General features: G+C 38.6%; 1 protein-coding gene and 1 long non-coding RNA gene across 6 annotated transcripts in view; both read left to right on the top strand.

Annotated features, from left to right (window-relative positions):
• Positions 1-1,378, top strand: part of septin9a (septin 9a) — a 65,356-nt gene extending 63,978 nt beyond the window's left edge. For all 5 annotated transcript variants that reach the window (XM_087808968.1, XM_087808971.1, XM_087808969.1 and 2 more), the window contains one exon: positions 465-1,378. In XM_087808968.1, the coding sequence (XP_087665094.1) occupies positions 465-606 (142 nt within the window). In that variant the 3' untranslated portion in view covers positions 607-1,378. The remainder of the gene's footprint in view (positions 1-464) is intronic.
• Positions 1,379-2,057: 679 nt separating this feature from the next.
• On the top strand, positions 2,058-4,374 carry LOC148064837 (uncharacterized). The gene is made up of 3 exons (XR_015713394.1): positions 2,058-2,133; positions 2,665-2,724; positions 4,276-4,374. It is a non-coding gene; the product is annotated as an uncharacterized LOC148064837 (long non-coding RNA).
• Positions 4,375-22,955: the final 18,581 nt, after the last annotated feature.

Below are 22,955 nucleotides of genomic sequence, written 5' to 3'. Positions count from 1 at the left end.
CTTTTTTCTCAACGTACAAATAGTTTTGTCCTTTATTTATGCCTAAAATTAAACATTTTAATCATTTGACTTTCTTTACCATCTTAAGTGTGATTTTGTTTTTGTTATTATTATTAGTGCCTAAAACCAGTGCTTATTACTATGTTGAAAAAAAGATAGTTATTTAGTTATTTGACATTAACCAGTGGATGATTATCTCAGATCAAAGTAGATGAACTTGGTAGAAATACAAATATGTCATTGATGAAGATAAAAAAATATTCAGAAACTTCAGATCAAGTCAAAGTTGACGTTAAAGGAAATAAATTGAATGCGTTTGTAGGAAAAACAGTGAAGATTATTCAGATAAATTGAACGTCCAGTAATAATAATAATATCTCAATCCGACTCATACTGTCTTTAAATACACATTTAATTTAGAGTGTTGCTTCTTATATCCATTGACCTCCTCTCCTGTGTTCCAGAACTCACATGCAGAACATCAAAGACATCACCAGCAGCATCCATTACGAAATGTACCGCGTGAGACGCCTCAACGAGAGCAACACGGCCGTCACTCACGGCAACGGCCTCCCCGAGCATCACCTGGTGGCTCACGAGATGTAGACGCCTCCCAACCCCCGGTCCCTCCTCCCCCTCCCCCCGACACCCCCCCCGGAACCTCGGCACAAGAGGATACACCTGCCTCCTCGGAGACGCTAACAGACTGACTTCACCGGTCTCCGACCTCGAGGAGGGCGTGAAGATGATGTCAGCAGCTCAATGGACTGTGTAGCCATTTCTCTGTAGAGCCAACACGAGCCTCTGAGCATCAGAGAGAATCTGTCGCCGCTTCCTGCCTTAACTTCCTTTTACCAATCGAACGCTGGTGCCAAAATTAAAACATTTGTAAAAAAAACTTTGTTGGGAAGATGCCGTTCAGCACTTTACCAACGATAATAGCCTTTTTATTTTATACTCAAAAACTCACCTATAATTCCCTTCTTTTTACGGCTAGAAATATCTTAAAAGAGTGATTTAATATTTATACGATTGAAAATGTGAAACTTTTGTTGGTCCATTTATTCACACGGGCTCGTTTTATTTATTGGAGATCGGCCCCCAGAGGAATGTGAATTCTATATTTGATAAATTGAACGCCCTGTTTTTTTTTGTTTGTTTTTAAAAAGAAAGTCTCCATGGCTCCGCCCACTTTGATTCATCCTCCTCACATATTAGCCAAGAATCTTTTCTCACTTGTATCCTTTTTTTCTCTTTACGTGGTCACTGTCGTTTCTGTCCAGTATATCTGTGTTCTGATGCATTTTTGTACTTTTTTGTGTTATTGATAACAAATTTTACCGCTATATTAAAGAAATAAAGGTTACAGTTGTATATATTTACTGTGTTTATGTCGTGAACGGAGTGTTTTTGCTGGTGTTTATGTCCAAAATCCACTTTATTTTTTCTACAACTATCCCTTGACAGTGTAGGTTTACTTCACATCCTTGAGCTTTAATTAAAGTTTCATTACGTCGTTCAAATCAATACAAGCTTCTGCAACGGTCAGGGTTCGCTTGATTAGCCGCGGCGACGAAAGCAGGTTTTTTAAATTTAATTCCACAGCAGCAAAGTAGAACGTTTCTTTGTGACTAAAAATAAACATAGTTCGCGCAGTAGTTATAAATGATATTCGTTAAAAACATGTTTTGTACATAAATTGTTGCATTCAATTAAAAACATACGGAAAAAATATGAAAATCTCTATAATTTTGATTTAATTATACATATTTATAGATTTTCTTTTCCTTCATAATAAAGTAATGTCTTGTTTATTTAAAATTCTTTAGAAAAACGATTACTCACAAAAAGTTAGAAAAACATTTATCTTCTCACATTAGGGGAAACTTGTATTTTAGCTTGTAACGTTTACATATTAACTTTACATTTCCATATTTATTACAATAATTATTATTTAAGCCTCTTTATTTTCTACCCAAATTGAAGCATATACCGCGCTATTTCTCGTGCTTTTATTTTTGATAACTTCCTGTCTGATACTGTTGCCACAGCAGAGTGTTTAAAGAAAAAACTTCGTTTAAAAAATATATATTTATAATTATTTGAGTTGTTAGGAAGTGGCGGTAATGAAAGGTTTGTAAATATTTACTTTTACCTTTTATAGTTTGTTCAGTGGTTACGTGAATGTTCACGCTAGCATCATGCTAGCATGTTTCGCTAGCATGATTCGCTAGCATGTTTCGCTAGCATGATGCTAGCTAGCAGTAGTGACAGGTGAGAAAATACTTTAAAAAAACTAGCTGAATTATTGTAGAAAAACGTTTTATTTATACATACATTGATTTTAAGAAGTACTTGTTTGTTAGTGGAGTTGGCAGTGGTCAGTAGCTGAAATAAGCTAAAGTTTGTGTTTGATATCTTTAACCTTAAATCATCACAAAGTTATAAGTATTGATAAAATAAATAACTTTACAAGTTATGAACTAAAATTGAAAAGCTGGAGTTGGTTTATCACAAGAGCAGTTTATATTAGTTCTAGATCTAAGTTAAAACCTTCACATAGACATGAACATTTTGAAGGAAACACTTGAGGAAGTTGACAGCATGAGATAAGTGGTCGTAATGTTTTATGTTCTTCTCCATATGGTCCTCATGGTTCCTCAGATGTTCCAGGTCTGAGCAGCGATGATGTCACGACACACAGGAACCTTCAGGAACCTTCAGGTACGTTCAGACATCCACTCGAAAGTTCAGCTTCTGAAGTCGAGTTAAAACGTCATAAAACTTTACTTAAGTCTGAATATATTATTATATAATTTGTACTTAAAACATTCATGTAGTGTACTTAAAATGTATCTAAAGCTTACATACTCAATAAGTATTTAAAACATACATGTAGCGTACTTAAAGTGAATCTAAAATTAAAGTGTACTTCAAACATTCATGTAGTGTACCTAAAGAGTATCTAAAACTTACTTGCTATATGTGAACTTAAAGTATACCTTAAACGTACATACCTAATCAGTACTTAAAAAAATACATGTACTGTATTTAAAGTGTACCTAAAACGTACATAATTAATGTGTACTTAAAACATTCATGTACTTTACTTACAGTATACCTAAAACGTACATACCTAATGTGTACTTAAACATTAATGTAGTGTTCTTAAAGTGTACCCTAAACTTACATACCTAATAAGTACTTTAAAAACATACATGTACTGTACTTAAAGTGTACCTAAAACTTGCATACTTGAGTACTTAAAAACATACATGTACTGTACTTAAAGTGTACCTAAAACTTACTTACTTAATGAGTACTTAAACATCCATGTAGTGTACTTAAAGTGTACCTTAAACGTATACACTTAATGTGTCAAGGTGTATTATATTTGCACTACTCATTCATGAAGTGTACTTACTGTACTTATGTTGTTTACAGAGTTTACTTGTGCACCCAGAACATACTTATAGTATACTTAATAATTTGTAAACTGTACTTAAAATGTTCATAAATTGAGTTAAATTGTAATGAAATAAAAAGTGCATTTTTGTGTATTAAGTACTTGGTATACTTAATACCCAAAGTGTATTAAAGCATACTGATTATTTAGTATAACGCTCATGAGGTGTAGTTAAAAAGTACTTAACTTAATATGTTTCCCAGAAAGTAAGAATGTTCTTATCTTGTGTCCATGAAATTATTATTATTAATAGTCATACACTGTCTTAGAAGTAACTCGAGTGCAGATACTTCACTCACAAGGTACTTGAACCCTCTCATGGACGACCGTGTCATCCGCAAACATCAGCACGTTCAGCCTTTGATTAACTAATGATGCCATCATCGACGGATCAATGGCGGCAGTGTGTACATGTTTGTGTACATGTTTGTGTACATGCCACCATCGCCCGGCGTCGGGTTGTGTGTTTGCCCTCGTTTGTCTTCTCCTTCCCCTCCTGCTGTTCCTCTCCTTTGTTTCCAGACTCTTCACCTTCTCCTCCTCCTCCTCCTCGTTCTCCTCCTCCTCCCAATTTTTCTCTGATGTCATCCTCCACCCTGGCTCGCTGCCAGGCAGACAGACAGTCTTGGGTGGGGGAGGGGTGAGGGGTGGTGAGTAGGGGGGGGGGGGGTTCATATGCAAATCAGCCCTTCTGTTAATTAAAAGTCAGCAGCAAATTAAATTAGTGAAACACGGAGACGCTTCAAAAAAAAAACACTGACGCTGCCGTTTGTCGCCGGGCAGACTTGTAACCAGTGCCGTTCTTGCAGGAGATACTTTGACCGGCGACCACTTCTGTGCCAACGGTTCCTTCGCCGTCGCCAACGCCGCCGCCATCGCGCCCGAGAAGTCGCGGCGCCCGCCCTCGGCTAATTACAGTGAGTAATTAAACTAATCACGCGCGTGTCGACAATTATGACCGTCGGAGCGACGGCGAGTAGAACACGTTGGTTCGTCTGTTCGCTTCGTTTCCCTTCGTTTAACTGCAGCACAGACGAGTATTCAAGTATTTTATTTGAACAAACCTTGCAAAGGAAATGCAGGAAACAATATATATATATATACATTTACTGTTTATATATATATATTGGTTGAATCTATAGAACTAACAAAAAAAACAAAACATATCCCAACATAAGCTTTAAAAGCTGCTGGAGTCGTCTGTATCCTCTCATCCCCAGTCATCGCCAGGGCTCTCGCAGGATTTCATCGTTACTTCAAGCTGCGCAGGACGTACTGCTGCCATCTAGCGGCTGGAGGTTTAACTGCCACACCAAATCAATTGTAGATTTTAAAAAAAAAAAGAATTGTTTTATTTTACAAACATTTTTATTGAAAAATAAACCATAAAAACTATAATAATAAAAAAAATATTAATGAAAAAAATATATACAGTTATCTGAAAAAAATATCAATATATTAGTGTAATTATTTGTTTACTCACTTCCCTAATATATATATTAACTGTAAATATATATATATGTATTGTATCAATTTACACACAGAATGGACCTTTTATTGAGCTTTTATTCTGAAAACCCTGGTTACATAGCAGTAAATGAGAATAATTTTATCTCATAATGTTGAACCTTCTTTTATTTCTTCAATACATATTATTATATAGAATAGCAGGAGTTCAATCATTCAGAGGAGAAATAACCAGATGTGGGTTTAAAACTGGAAAACTTAACTTAAATAAAAGACACAATTGATTAAATGCTTTTTTGTGTTTATTTTTACTTACATTTTTGTCAGAATCTTGGTCCAAAGTAACGTGAAAAATTATATATATGTATATAAGTAAGTAAGTAAGTAATTTGTATTTATATAGAACTTTTCCAGACCAGGGTCACAAAGCGCTTAAACAATCAAAACAATACTCACTAAAGTATATACTTTAAAGATCAAAATAATACTGAGAACAACGCAGGAGTTCCAGAAATTCAAGGAAACACCTGAACAAATAAAAATGTTTTAAGATAGCTATATATATATATATATATATATATATATATATATATATAAAATTTTATTGAAAATTATTCTTTTTATTACAAAAACTGTTAAACTGACAAAAAATAGCATGCATTTGTAGAAAATCCAGTTTCCTTTTTTTCAAAATAAAAGACCTTTCAAACAGTAGTAATCCAAGGAACAGAAATGGAAGTTCAGATCTTCTCTCAGTGTGCGACCCAGTATAAAATGACTGGTGGATTAATGGTGTTATTGCTGACGTCAGCATATATTATCATCTACAACACAGTATCTAGAAACTGTACGATGTTGACGCGTCACCATCCATCCCACGAGCGAAGACGAATTAAACCTTCGAGACACCAACAAGAAAAAAGGACACATCTCCCTCTTCCCGGTGTCTGGATCGCAATCTATAGACGTCGGAGCCGTAAAGCCCGGGCCGGCTCCCGGGAGCGCCGCTCTAAAGCCGGCCGTGATGCGAGCAGCCATGTGCGACGGCAGGTGAATAGTAATGGAGCTTAACTCCAGGAAACCATTCCAGCCCCGGGGATGAAAAAAAGCGCCTGATAAACGGAGGAGAGAAAAGACGACGTGGAGTCTGGAGAGAGAGAGAGAGAGAAAGAGAGAGAGAGAGAGAGAGGAGGTTGGAGTGGAGGGTCATGTAATAAGAAATTAATTTTCCTCTTGGCTGCACTTTTGTTCTGGCGCTGATGAAGAGCAGATGATTGAACACGGTCGCACACGTGGAAATCCACCAGACCCACTTCTACATGCCAGCGCCGCTCTGGATACACACAGAGGAACACCAGCTAAATAAGAGTTGACAAATGTTCTTCTGTTCGTTCGCTTTGATCCGTATTGGAAAAAATATTCCGAGCCTGTCTAATCCTCGCAGGTGTGTGTTGTCGTCGTTTGTGTGTGTGTCGTTCAAATGTGTTGTCGACTGCTGCTCTTGTGTTGATATCCTTGAGGCTCCTCTTTGTTAGGAGCTTTAATATTGTTTGAAGGCTGAACACACACGCACACACACACACATACACACACACACACCCACAAGCACACAAACACAAGCACACACACATGCATGCACGCACACACACACAAATACACACACACACACACACACCTACACACACATACAAACACACAACTACACACACACACACACACACACACACACACAACTACACACACACCTACACACACACACACACACACAAGCACACACACACAAGCACACACACGCACGCACTCACGCGCACACACACACACAAATACACGCACACACACACAAATACACTCACACACACACCTACACACACACACTCACACACACGCACAAGCACACGCACGCACACACACACGCACAAGCACACGCACACACACACGCACGCACACACACACCCCCACACACCTACACACACACACACGCACACACACACACACCTACACACACACACATACACACGCATGTGCACACACAGACAAAACTACACGCACACTACCACACACACACACACACACAAGCAAACACACACACACACACACTGAGTGACAGAGCAAGATGGAGTTCTTTATTAGTGAAGACTGGAAGTGTGTAAATCCGCTCTCGGTGCATCTGGGAGTCGTCTCTGCTGACCTTTGACCCCCCATTTTTTGATGCTGCCGGTCCTTCCTGTTCTCTTTCTTTCTCTCCTCCTTTTCTTCCTCGTTGCTCCTTCCTTCGTACTCGGTGAATTTAAATTGGTGAGATTCATCTTAACTCTAATTAATAATGGAGTCTGGTGGTTATGTTGGGGTCACAACATCAAAGGGTCAACATATTCAAACAATGGAAGTCGAGGGTCTGAAACAGGAAGTAGGAAGACTATGACGATTTTTCAAGGCTGTATTTATCTTTATTATCTTAGTGTTTTGTTATCCTTCTCGTTGTTTTATCCTAAAAAAGAGCTTTTTGCCTAAACAAGAAGGATCTGTCCCTATTCTGAGCCGCTCTAGTAGAAGAACTCACATTTCCACGATCCTTAAAACTCTTCACTGGCTTCCATAGTTTTAACTGTGTATTGTTTTTGATTTGCTTCACACACACAAGTTACTTACTAACTATCCTAGATAAATGTATTTCCTTCTACAGTAGTTTTACAACACAAGAACACAAGACCAGGTGAAGATAATAACAATCAGCAGGAGAACACAAGACAGGTGAAGATAATAACAATCATCAGGAGAACACAAGAAAGGTGAAGACAATAACAATCATCAGGAGAACACAAGACAGGTGAAGACAATAACAATCATCAGGAGAACACAAGAAAGGTGAAGACAATAACAATCATCAGGAGAACACAAGACCAGGTGAAGACAATAACAATCATCAGGAGAACACAAGACCAGGTGAAGACAATAACAATCATCAGGAGAACACAAGACCAGGTGAAGATAATAACTAATCAGCAGGAGAACACAAGAAAGGTGAAGACAATAACAATCATCAGGAGAACACAAGACAGGTGAAGACAATAACTAATCAGCAGGAGAACACAAGACCAGGTGAAGACAATAACTAATCAGCAGGAGAACACAAGACAGGTGAAGATAATAACAATCAGCAGGAGAACACAAGACAGGTGAAGACAATAACAATCACCAGGAGAACACAAGACCAGGTGAAGATAATAACAATCAGCAGGAGAACACAAGACAGGTGAAGATAATAACAATCATCAGGAGAACACAAGAAAGGTGAAGACAATAACAATCATCAGGAGAACACAATACAGGTGAAGACAATAACAATCATCAGGAGAACACAAGAAAGGTGAAGACAATAACAATCATCAGGAGAACACAAGACCAGGTGAAGACAATAACAATCATCAGGAGAACACAAGACCAGGTGAAGACAATAACAATCATCAGGAGAACACAAGACCAGGTGAAGATAATAACTAATCAGCAGGAGAACACAAGAAAGGTGAAGACAATAACAATCATCAGGAGAACACAAGACAGGTGAAGACAATAACTAATCAGCAGGAGAACACAAGACCAGGTGAAGACAATAACTAATCAGCAAGAGAACACAAGACAGGTGAAGATAATAACAATCAGCAGGAGAACACAAGACAGGTGAAGACAATAACAATCAGCAGGAGAACACAAGACAGGTGAAGACAATAACATTCAGCAGGAGAACACAAGACCAGGTGAAGATAATAACAATCAGCAGGAGAACACAAGACCAGGTGAAGATAATAACTAATCAGCAGGAGAACACAAGACAGGTGAAGACAATAACTAATCAGCAGGAGAACACAAGACCAGGTGAAGACAATAACAATCAGCAGGAGAACATGAGACAGGTGAAGACAATAACTAATCAGCAGGAGAACACAAGACAGGTGAAGACAATAACTAATCAGCAGGAGAACACAAGACAGGTGAAGACAATAACTAATCAGCAGGAGAACACAAGACCAGGTGAAGACAATAACAATCAGCAGGAGAACACAAGACCAGGTGAAGACAATAACAATCAGCAGGAGAACACAAGACAGGTGAAGATAATAACAATCAGCAGGAGAACACAAGACCAGGTGAAGACAATAACTAATCAGCAGGAGAACACAAGACCAGGTGAAGACAATAACAATCAGCAGGAGAACACAAGACAGGTGAAGATAATAACAATCAGCAGGAGAACACAAGACCAGGTGAAGACAATAACTAATCAGCAGGAGAACACAAGACCAGGTGAAGACAATAACTAATCAGCAGGAGAACACAAGACCAGGTGAAGACAATAACTAATCAGCAGGAGAACACAAGACAGGTGAAGACAATAACAATCAGCAGGAGAACACAAGACAGGTGAGGACAATAACAATCAGCAGGAGAACACAAGACCAGGTGAAGACAATAACAATCAGCAGGAGAACACAAGACCAGGTGAAGACAATAACAATCAGCAGGAGAACACAAGACAGGTGAAGATAATAACAATCAGCAGGAGAACACAAGACCAGGTGAAGACAATAACTAATCAGCAGGAGAACACAAGACCAGGTGAAGACAATAACAATCAGCAGGAGAACACAAGACAGGTGAAGATAATAACAATCAGCAGGAGAACACAAGACCAGGTGAAGACAATAACTAATCAGCAGGAGAACACAAGACCAGGTGAAGACAATAACTAATCAGCAGGAGAACACAAGACAGGTGAAGACAATAACAATCAGCAGGAGAACACAAGACAGGTGAGGACAATAACAATCAGCAGGGTGAGGGACCAGAAAGGAAACTCACAGACACAGAAGGGAGCAGGTTTCAAAATAAAAGGACATTGTGTAAAGTAACATTGTGTTGATCCTTTAACTTATCAGTATAATTGATAATCCTTTGGATTGCAGTGAGCTGAACGAAACAACAGGTGGCAGTAGTGTGCAGGAATCCTTCTTACACAGGTTGTAGGCGTGAGGAAGAAAGTAAGCTGGCTTTAAAAAAAAAAACAACCTTCAAAAGGTTAATGGAACCGAATGGTAATAATAAGTAATAACAGTTAATTCAATTCCTAGTGATTTTTGTTGATAAATCACGTGAAATCGTTTTGTCTGTCAATATAAAAAAAAGCTGTAATTCCTCTGTTTTGCTTTCACTGGTGATCCTAATGAGAAGCAACAGCGACGCCTCGTCGAGCGACTGTCATGGCGACGTTAATGAGACGATCCTTCGCTCAGACTTGAGTTTAGCAGCGTCTGTCAGACGTTCAACAAACATGCTCAGGAAGTGTCGTCTCCATCACAGAATCTGGTTCGCAACAAAAGACGTCTTTTCCTCTGAGGCTTCATTAATGGAAGTGGATTTTTTTGGTTTTGTTCCCTGTTTGTTCTCCTGCTGTGTCAGAAGTGGTGTCACAGGTAGGATCAAGCGTGAGTTATTAGTGAAAGTAAAGTAGCGAAGACAACCAAACATCGCTCGCGACACTTTTAATAATGGATGACAGAACGAGTCGCTGCGTCGAAAGTGAATGATTATGACAACAGATGATAAATCCTCCTTGTGTGTTTTTACATCAGATAAACATGAGCAACGTGTGTTCTTTCTACTGGTAGTCGATGTTTTTACGTCACATTCCTAAAATCATTTCTCTTCAAATAATAAAATCCTCGTCGTCTGGTCCGACGTCTTCAGGTGAGATTTCTTCTTTGGCTTCACCTCGTGTTTGTTCAGAAGATTCTTAAATCCTCCCGGTTACTCATTACTAAAGCAGACAGTTAAGCACAAAGTTACATCTTGGTATAGGCGTGAACGCACACACACACACACACACGTGAACACACACATGTTCACCACTTCAAGGTGTAAGTGAGAATCTCCAGCTTAATTAAGCTCAGCCCACGACGGAGCCGCCGTCTCTTTAGCTAATTATCCATGAATATGAAATGCCAGCGTTTTAATTATCCTGCTTTGTCACACACACACACACACTCTCTCTCACACACACACACACACAGAGACACACACTCCACTCACACTTCCCTCCTCGCTTCCCTTCATACTGTATTCGACAGCATCATGAGTTGACATAAAGAAGTTGATTTTCAATGGATTTTTATTGGTGTTTATCGCAGAATCTACTTTAAAAAACACTTTATTTTTATTCCTACTCGACTTCATTAAGGGTCCAAAGAAAAGGAAAATAGATAATAATGACTTAAGTAGAAATTATAAGTAAGTAAGTAAGTAATTTTTATTTGTATAGCGCTTTTCCAGACCAGGGTCACAAAGCGCTTAAACAATCAAAACAATATTCAATAAAGTATATATTTTAAAAGTCAAGATAAAACTGATAACACAACAGGAGTTCCAGAAAATCAAGGAAAAGCCTGAACAAATAAAAACGTCTTAAGATGTTTCTTTCAAAACCAAACAACCAAAACTAAAAAGTAAATTCAGATTATAGGCTTAGTATTGGTGGAAATATCTGAAAATATAAAAAATAATCCTTGTTTAATATGAATAAATATAATTAAAAAAAATGATTAGACTTGAATTTTTATGGGGGTCTTCTTCCCCCCCTTTCTTGACCCTTACAATCAACACAAGGAGCTAATATTCTTGAAATCTTCATTATATTATAATATGTAATAAATATGGTATTAATGTCTTTAAACTGGATCAACTACTTGTACCTCCTGACAATTAACAACAAAAGATGAACGTATGGGAATCAGTTGTACTTAGTATGTCACACATATAGTTTAAATTTGAATTTTCATGGGGGTCTTCTTCCCCCCCTTTCCTGACCCTCACAATCAACACAAGGAGCTTATATTCTTGAAATCTTCATTATATTATAATAATATGTAATAAATATGGTATTAATGTCTTTAAACCTGGATCAACTACTACTACTACAACTACTTGTACCTCCTGACTATTATCAACAAAAGTTTGAATTTGAATTTTCATGGGGGTATTCTGCCCCCCTTTCAATAAACAAAATGAGTTCTAGAAGTCTCCTGGTTTACATTTCATCAAAGCTGGGCCTATTTCAATTGTAATGGGGGTCTCCTGCCCTCTTTTCGCCCCCTTACAAAATTAGCTGAAATCATAGAAACTACTCTTATTTTATTTGTTTTAAATATAGTATCAGTTTATTTAAATTGCACCAACTTGTATTTTCATGGGGTTTATTTGCTCCACTTGCGCCCCCTTACAATTAATACAAGTAGCAAAACTATGTAGTATGTGAAAAATATGTTTAAATTAAATCGAAAATTTGACTCACTTCAAATGTCAAGGGGGTCTTTCTTCTCCCTTACAATTAACAAAACCAGCTAAAAGTTATTCACAATTTAATATGTATTAAATATGGTTTTAATTTTTTTGAAATAAGACAAACTACAATTTTCATGGGGGTCCTCTGCCCCCCCTTCAACCCCCTTACAATGAACAAAAGAAGCTAAGCTTCCATATTTAGTATGTAATATATATAGTTTAAATTGAATAAAAGTTTGAACATATTTTCATTGTCACGGGGATTTACCTAGTATGTAATACATACGTCTTGATTTCAATCGAACTTGGTCGTTTAGTCATTTTCATGGGGGTCTTCTGTCCCCCTTTTTTTGGCCCCCTTATAATTAACAAAACCAGCTAAAAGTCCAGAAATCTTTATCATTCATAATTTAATATATATTGAATATGCTTTTAATTTTATTGAAATAAGACGTACTACAATTTTCATGGGGGTCCTCTGACCCCCCCTTCAACCCCCTTACAATGAACAAAGGAAGCTTAATTCCTGTATTTAGTATGTAAAATACACAGTTTAAATTGAATCAAAGTTTGAACATATATTCATTGTCATGGGGGTTTACCTAGTATGTAATACATACGTTTTGATTTCAATCGTAATTCGACGTATAGTCATTTTCATGGGGGTCTTCTGTCCCCCTTTTTCGGCCCCCTTACAATTAACAAAATACGTTGGATTCTGGAGATTCTGATTATTTTCTATGTATTAAATGTATTATATCAGTATTAAATATAGAAACTGGACGAAATTTATGGGGGTATTTTGCCCCCATGTGTCTAGTTTCCCTTGACCTGATGGAGTTGAACCCCCCCCCCCCCACCCCCCCAAAACACCCGAGTAGTCTACGTGCTCATTTCAAACAAACGGATCTACCTTCAGCTAAAACCAGTCAAAAGGAAGTCATTTTTCGTTCATTTACAGGTTTATTTTTTGAGTAAACGTGACTGAAACGACAGCGTTGACGTGTCAAGAGTCACATGCTGAAGAAAACATGATCTTTTTAAAGAACAAAACACCTTTTTTCAGACGGTCATTATCAGGAGAAAAGAAATGAATAACAAAATATTCTGCCTCACCAACCCCCCCCTAGTTGTCCTGGTCCTGGGACTGGGGGGGTTGGGCAGCACTGGTCCATAAGACAGTCACACACAGAGACATACATGTATTTTATATCCATATAATTGTCGCTTTAGATTGACACAAAAAAAAGGAACCAATTACCAGACGATTACTTTTCATCTTCTCGATATCTGTGCTTGTTATCCTCCTTTACGACTCTTTGGGTTGTGTGGCGTGTCCACCTGAGAGCCGATGCCAGGGGTCCTCAGACACCAGGTAAATAGGTGGGGGGTCTATTCTGCGGCGGGTAATGAGATTGATTAAGGCTGAGGCGCCGCCGTAGCCGCGGCGACAAGAGGCTGGAAATAGAGATGGATGAGCCTGCGGTGCTGCTGCAGCACGAGGCAGGGATGGTGAAGCTGGTGCAGGGAGAACAAAAGGCTTTTTTCGCTCGTTCACCGGCGACGCACCTGATCAAGGAGCGTGGGTTTCTGAATACGTAGATGACTTTTCTGCCACCAGAAAAAAAAAACCCCGGATCTGGTGTCAGGACTGCGAGGTGTTTTCCAGACGCTCCTAAGGATCGCTGGGGAAATTCACATGTAAACGTGTCCTTCGTTGATGCAATAACCTCAGTCTGACAGCTGTCTCCACGCACTTGATGGATATAATAACAAAACTATTGTTGCTGTTTTCCCTGAAAATTCATTTCAGTTTGGTCAGTTCGAGAGCCTCTGACGGAGGAACCCCGAGATGTTCACCAGTCAGAGTGATGGTTAGCTTAAAGTTTTAAGAATGTTAAGGTGACCAATGTCAACTTCCTGTTTGGGAAAAATACATATAGACCTACAATGCTAAAGGATTTCAAGATGAATCCATCTATCTATCTATCTATCTATCTATCTATCTATCTATCTATCTATCTATCTATCTATCTATCTATCTATCTATCTATCTATCTATCTATCTATCTATCTATCTATCTATCTATCTATCTATCTATCTATCTATCTATCTATCTATCTATCTATCTATCTATCTGTCCGTCCGTCCGTCCGTCCGTCCGTCCGTCCGTCCGTCCGTCCATCCATCCATCCGTCCGTCCATCCATCCATCTCTCTATCCGTCCGTCCGTCCATCCATCCATCTATCCATCTATCCATCAATCCATCTATCATCTATCCATCCATCCATCCATCCATCCATCCATCCATCCATCCATCCATCCGTCCGTCCGTCCGTCCGTCCGTCCGTCCGTCCGTCCATCGGTCCATCCATCTGTCCATCCATCCATCCATCCATCCATCCATCCATCCATCCATCCATCCATCCATCCATCCATCCATCCATCCATCCATCCATCCGTCCATCCGTCCATCCATACGTCCATCCGTCCATCCATCCATCCATCCGTCCATCCATCTCTATCCATCCATCCATCCATCCATCCATCCATCCATCCATCCATCCATCCATCCATCCATCATCCATCCATCCATCCATCCATCCATCCGTCCATCCATCCATCCATCCATCCATCCATCCATCCGTCCATCCATACGTCCATCCGTCCATCCATCCATCCATCCGTCCATCCATCTCTATCCATCCATCCATCCATCCATCCATCCATCCATCCATCCATCCATCCATCCATCCATCCATCCATCCATCCATCCATCCATCCATCCATCCATCCATCCATCCATCCATCCATCCATCCATCCGTCCGTCCGTCCGTCCGTCCATCCATCCATCCATCCATCCATCCGTCCATCCATACGTCCATCCGTCCATCCATCCATCCATCCATCCATCCATCCATGCATCCATCCATCTATCTTTATTTTTCTTTATACTTGCACTTGTTGTTCTTTTGTTTGAAAGTTGTTCTTGTTCTAGTTTTATGATGTCTGCTCTCTCTCTCTCTCTCTCTCTCTCTCTCTCTCTCTCTCTCTCTCTCTCTCTCTCTCCCTCTCTTTCTCTTTCTCTCTCTCTCTGTCTATCTATTTCTCTATCTATCTATCGACTCAAAGGCACAATTTTTTACGCTATATATTTCATGAAAATGTGTTTAAGAAACAAGGACATAAAAGCACATGTTGTGCAGGATTTATATTCATGCAATGAGGGATATTTTCACCAACAATGTCGACCCCTTTGAATGCTTTTCGACGCACTTGACATTTTGCCAGAAGCTGATGTTTTTTGACGAACGTGTCCGTGAATCAAAGGTATCAACGATAATCAACAGCTTCTAGTATTTCAGGTTCAATACGTGACACGACAAAGTGAGTCATTGACATTTTTGCTTTCTGTTTGTTAATAAACATAGTTGTTGAACTCTATCAAACAAGGGGGGAAAAATCTTTTAGCAAGTTTACGTCGGGGGTCCGACAAAATGTACGTTTTAACAAAACAACTAATTTCCTTTGATCAGTTTTAGTTGTATTTAAACTCATACCATATCAGCATGAACGTTAAATAACTTCGATTTTTAGACAACAATCTAACGAATAAAAGGACTTTGTGGTCCAATTTTTTCTTTGACAGAATCAGCCTGATATTTTATTAAATCATCTTGAATGTTGCTATGATCACATTCATCGTCACAAAGAATCCCCAGTACATTGAAGACTTTGAGGGTCTTCCCTCCTCTGTTCTATTAGCGCCGCTCACTCGTCCACCAGCCCCCGCTAGCGAACTAGATTAGATTGATAACGGTTATTGATCCGTGGTTTATAAATAACCATCTGGCTCAGAATCCACTAAACACCTTTGAGCTCTCGTCTGTGTTGCAGTCAATAACACTGGCTTCTTAGCAACCGCCGTCTCTTTCTCGCCTTTACTCACGGTTTAAAGACAATCCTGCCTCTTTCTCCGAAACCTCTGCATTTGTTTGATGAGATAAAAGATTGAATACAAATGTATGTACAGGTATATGTTACGAGATGGGGGTGAAAAGGGGCTTTTATTAACAAGATTCTGGCGAACAACACGTATCACGATACATGGGGTAACGATAAGACACGTATCACGATACATGGGAAACGGTACGACACGTTTCACGATACATGAGCAACGGTACAACACGTATCACGATACATGGGGTAACGATAAGACACGTATCACGATTCATGGGATACGGTACGACACGTTTCACGATACATGGGCAACGGTACAACACGTATCACGATACATGGGGCAACGGTACAACACGTATCACGATACATGGGCAACGGTACAACACGTTTCACGATACATGGGCAACGGTACAACACGTATCACGATACATGGGGCAACGGTACAACACGTATCACGATACATGGGCAATGGTACAACACGTATCACGATACATGGGGCAACGGTACAACACGTATCACGATACATGGGGCAACGGTACAACACGTATCACGATACATGGGCAACGGTACAACACGTATCACGATACATGGGGCAACGGTACGACACGTTTCACGATACATGGGCAACGGTACAACACGTATCACGATACATGGGGCAACGGTACGACACGTATCACGATACATGGGCAACGGTACAACACGTATCACAAAACATGGGGCAACGGTACAACACGTATCACGATACATGGGCAACGGTACAACATGTTTCAGGATACATTGGGTAACAATACGATAGTATCACTATACATGGGGTAATGATAAGACACGTATCACGATACATGGGGTAAAGATAAGACACGTATCACGATACATGGGCAACGGTACAACACGTATCACGATACATGGGGCAACGGTACAACACGTATTACGATACATGGGCAACGGTACAACACGTATCACAATACATGGGGCAACGGTACAACACGTATCACGATACATGGGCAACGGTACAACATGTTTCACGATACATTGGGTAACAATACGATAGTATCACTATACATGGGGTAACGATAAGACACGTATCACGATACATGGGGTAAAGATAAGACACGTATCACGATACATGGGCAACGGTACGACATGTTTCACGATACATGGGCAACGGTACAACACGTATCACGATACATTGGGTAACAATACGATAGTATCACTATACATGGGGTAACGATAAGACACATATCACGATACATGGGCAACGGTACGACATGTTTCACGATACATGGGCAACGGTACAACACGTATCACGATACATGGGGTAACGATACGATATATCTACTTGCCACATGGGGCACAATATACCTAGCATGATACTTGGGGCAATGATACAATATGTATCACGATACATAGGCAACGATACGACACGTATTGCGATACATTGGGAAAATATACAATATATCTACTTGCCACATGGGGCACAATATCCCTATTATGATACATGGGGCAATGATACAATATTTATATTGCTACATGGGGCACAATATATGTTTTACGATACATGGGGCAAGATATATGTTTCACGATACATGGGGCAAGATAAAATACGTATTGCGATACATACAGCAATGATACAATATGTATCTTGCCACAAGGGGGACGATATATTGTGATATATATTTGTTGTATTGTCCGTATACTTTCCTCTGGTGTTGCAGATTTAACACAAAACAAGGAAAAAAGAAAAAAAAAGTTTTGAAAGCAAAAGTAAAATCAAACTTAAAACAAAAAGATAACATGCTGTTAAATATGGATATCAAGTACTACTGCTGCTCTTTGAGAAAAAATACTTTTGCAAAAACTTGTGGTCTAGAGCCAGGGGATGTTTTCCTAACCCACACTCGTGGCTCCATGTGTTTATCACCCAGCTGACAGCAGAACTCCATCACACTCCACGTCTCCTCAGACTCTTCTACCGAGTAGTTTACGCCCCCTTAGGGTCTGTAAGTGACCCCCTTTTCAAGGTCATGACCAGATCTACTGTACGGGGAAATAACACAAGTTCGTCTTAAGTGGGTTTTTACAGTAAAGCCACAGTTTGTGTTTTTTCTTTATCTCCGTAGTCTGTTTGAAGTGTTCCAGGAAAGAGACTCGATCGTCCGACCTTGACTATGACTTTTTTTCTCAGGCTATGATAAGACGTGTTGATGATCTCAGCGACGGAAAATTATCACAAACATTCACAGGAAACTAACTGGGTGAACGTTTTGCAGACACAGAAGGGCGGCCATATTGATTATTTGCAGTGAAGGTGATGATGTCGGGGGGTCATGTCTGGGCTGTGGTGTCTGAGGGCTTGACCTTTGAACCCCTCAGGACTCCCACAGGAGTCTAGATTTAACGAGAAGAGCGTTGACACGTTGACGGACTAGTGTGTAACTGATTGAATAGTTGACATGTATGGATCCGAAACACATTTAAGTAAATACTCAGGGGAGATAATATAGATCGCAATTTATTTTTAATGCTTTCGGATCATATATGTTTTTTTCATAATAGTTATTTTATGGTTTGTATTTCAACAAAGTGTGTAAAATAAAATAATTACATTTTTTTTATTAAGCATTTTTGTATTGCAATTAATATTCTGGCCGCATGGATTGCAGCAGTAGTTACATCCTCCCCAGCTAAGGTAACATCCTGTGAGATGACTGAGGACGAGAGGATACAGTGGACTCTTTTAAAAGCTAATGTTTGGACATATTTTGGTTTGAAAACAAATGAAAGCAGTTACGACTGAGGACGAGAGGATACAGTTACTCCAGCAGCTTTCAAAGATGATGTTTGGACATATTTTGGTTTGAAAACAAATTAAGACTGAGGACAAGAGGATACAGTTACTCCAGCAACTTTTAAAGCTAATGTTTTGACATATTTTGGTTTGAAAACAAATTACGACTGAGGACGAGAGGATACAGTTACTCCAGCAGCTTTCAAAGATGATGTTTTGACATATTTTGGTTTGACAACAAATTATAGAAGTTACGACTGAGGACAAGAGGATACAGTGACTCCAGCAGCTTTTAAAGCTGATGTTTGGACATATTGTGGTTTGAAAACAAATGAAAGCAGTTACGACTGAGGACGAGAGGATACAGTTACTCCAGCAGCTTTCAAAGATGATGTTTGGACATATTTTGGTTTGAAAACAAATGAAAGCAGTTACGACTGAGGACGAGAGGATACAGTTACTCCAGCAGCTTTCAAAGATGATGTTTGGACATATTTTGGTTTGAAAACAAATGAAATCAGTTACGACTTCATCAAGAATCATGTGGTCTGTAAATTCTGCAACACCAGAGTCAAGTACTGGACAATACTACACATATATACTTGTGACTACAGTATTACAATATAGTGTATCGTTGCCCCTGTATCGTGATACTAATGCTAGATTCTTTCCAATACACACCACTAGTAAATACACATATTTAATATTATTTTTAGTTTGACACAGATCCAGAGAGAGTCGTGATAAGACGATGGAATCCGTCAGCCTTCTGTAAACTTGTGCTCATTGTCAAACTATGTCGCGGCATCTTAAAGGTCACGGCATCAAATGAAGCCGCGCGAGGAGATAACAGAGGCGAGAGTGAAGTCGGGGGAACAAAGAGTAAACCCCGTCACCCCCTTCTCTCTCTCCGCCCACTCGCTCTCGCTCTCCCTGCTGCTTTATCTGTTAATGAAGCCCAATCCTCTCCAGAGCACAAGTGTCGGGATTTGTCAAGTTATCTGAGTCTGCAGCCTGAAAAATTCTGCTGCTCTTGAAAATAACAGCCTGTGCCCTGCAGACGGCACATACGTCTGCGTTTGAAGCTGCTCTTGTGTTTCTCATTTACTTTTAACACCGGCAGCACAATGTTCTTCATATGCAACCAGGATTTACATTGTCTGTCGTGCAGCAGATGTTGGGTGGCTTGAGAAGTCATGTCAGGAACGGGTCAGTCGAACTGCAACACACATCTCACACAAACCCACTATTGTAATAGTATTCTGACTAATGGTGATGGTGATGTACTAGTTTGTTGCAAAGGTATTGTAAAGAGACATTACAAATTATACATGGTGACACTTGGCGATTCTTAACCGTTTCCCGATTACATTGTTATTGATATATTTTTTATTTTTCATTTTAATTTTATTTATATTTATATTTATATTTATATTTATATTTATATTTATATTTATATTTATATTTATATTTTATTTTATTTTATTTTATTTTTATTTTTATTTTTATTTTTATTTTTATTTTTATTTTTATTTTTATTTTATTTTATTTATTTTATTTATTTTATTTATTTTATTTATTTTATTTATTTTATATTTTATATTTTATATTTTATTAATTTTAATTGGATTTTATTTTATTTTAATTTAATTTTCTTAATTTAATTTTACTTTATTCCATTTATATTTTATTTTATCTTCATTTTTATACCATTTTATTTTATTTTCATTTTATTAATTTCTTTTTTTATTTCATATTATTTTTATTTAGATGTCATTTTATTTCTATTTTTAATTTATTTATTTTTTTTACTTCATTCCATTTGTATATCATTTTATTTTCATTTCATGTCAATTTTCATTTCATTTTATTTCAATTATTTCTTCCATTTTATATCAATTTTAATTTCATTTCATTTCATGTCAATTTTCACTTTTTTCATTTAATTTTGTAATTGTATTTTAGTTCTTAAATTGTATTTGAACATGTACTTTATTATTTTACTGCTCATCTTTCTTCATGCAATGCTAGTCTTCTTGCTTTGTCTCGTTCAAAAGCCAGTACTGTAGTTGTTATTATATATGTCCTTAAACGTCCCATTCTTTTGAAAAACATTTTTAAATTCTATTTATTAGTGCACTTTCAGGGAATGTAGTGTTAATGCTGTAAAGTTTAAGCTCCTTCTTTAGATATTCTAAACATATATATGTTTCTATTTCCTCGCGGCAATTATCTCTTCAAACTTGACTTCATCGGTTCTGCAAACAAACATTTCCTCGCTCGTAGTCGTACCTTCGGTCCTGCAGGACTTCTAATCACAAACATTATCCACTGCTTCACATACACATGACGTTTATAACTGATATTGAAAGAAGCTAAAGTACATAATTGTGTTTCTCTCGTCACAATGGTAATAATACACCTTTGAGCTCAGAGGTGGATCAACACTGTTTACTAATGGTGCCGCGTTAAGATGATGATGATGATGGTGATGATGATGACGATGATGATGATGGAGGCCGTGAGACACCTGTCAATTTTAAACAGTGAATTCATGTTTATATTTTCCTCAATTAACTTCCAAGGATGTGGAATATAAGTTAATTTTATTTAATTGTACAATGACTAGAACTACATTTATTCATAACTAAATGTGTTCAGGGAATTTTGAACAAATGATGAGTGATTAGAAAAATAATTAAATAAATAATAATAATAAAAAAAAAGGTTCATTTTAGTGTATCTTAAATATATGTGTGACTCTATTGTATCATCAGGGTGTGTTTGTACAAAACTATCTTTTCATCGAAATGTTGACATTAGAAAATGATCTTAAGCCCCGCCCACTGAAACCACTTTTCTGGAGATGAAATCTTGTTGACCACAACCACACCCACTCTGCTGTGATTGGTCAAACATCGAGATTTGTCACCGCCCGTTATTAATCACGGAAGCCTCCACCTCCGAGGAACTCTTTGTATAAACAAAGCGGGGCGTGATTACAGCTGGCTGGAGGATTAGTGAAGCCATTATTACGTCGTACTGGACTCCGCTCTTGTAACCTCTCGTTCGTCCAGATTTCATAGCAACTTCATAGAGTAATAAGTTCAGTACATGGTCATGATGAGGAACTTACTGTATCTTGTAGAAGAAGACTTCATTATTTGAAACATGTTAATGTATTGTGTCAACTTTCACAGTCAATAATGACACACAGCGTCACTGGAAATAAATATACATTTTATTGATGGAACAAAGAATTTTAGTAGTGAATTTTCCATTCGATCCCATGGATCTTTTGAAGGATTTGTCACTCTCTGTAGTGCAGAAAGAGCTTGTGCTGTTTGTGTGAGCGTGTTACATTTATACTACATTTCAAATATTGATTACACGATTATAGTACATTGTATTAGAGTAAACATTTGAATAACTAGCTTGGGCATCGTTCTACAAATTGCTGCAATGCATTCTGGGACAATTTCTGCAGATGATTCCTTGTGCAGTTAGTGTCTTATCAGACGAGCGGTCTCGTGTCTTCCTTCACGTTCTATTTCAAGTGTTTCCCAGTCAATTACAGACGTAGCGTCTCATGGCGTCGGAGCATCCCCTCGCGCTCAGCAACCACAGACGCCCGAGGCTCCCCACACCTCCCCCGAGAGGCTCCCCAGGTTTAGTTTTATCGCCGCCATTGATCACGGCTCCGGCGGAGCGTGTGAATCAATACGTTGATCATAGAGGACGGTTAACTCCGGGAGCTCCTGTGTCTAAGAGAAGGTTTTCATCTTCATCAGACACTTCTTCTTCTTCTTCTACGTGGACCTCTCTCTCTCTCTCTCTCTCTCTCGCCGTCTCCATGGCAACCAGCTGCCGAGAGCTTGTTGTCTCGTCGTCCGAGGACGAGAGCGACACGTCTGTTGAGAGGTTTCCATTAAAACGCCGTCA

This window comes from Callionymus lyra, chromosome 15, assembly GCF_982586985.1.
Source record: "Callionymus lyra chromosome 15, fCalLyr1.hap1.1, whole genome shotgun sequence".
Taxonomy (NCBI): Eukaryota; Metazoa; Chordata; class Actinopteri; order Syngnathiformes; family Callionymidae; genus Callionymus; species Callionymus lyra.
This window is presented reverse-complemented; position numbering and strand designations above follow the sequence as displayed.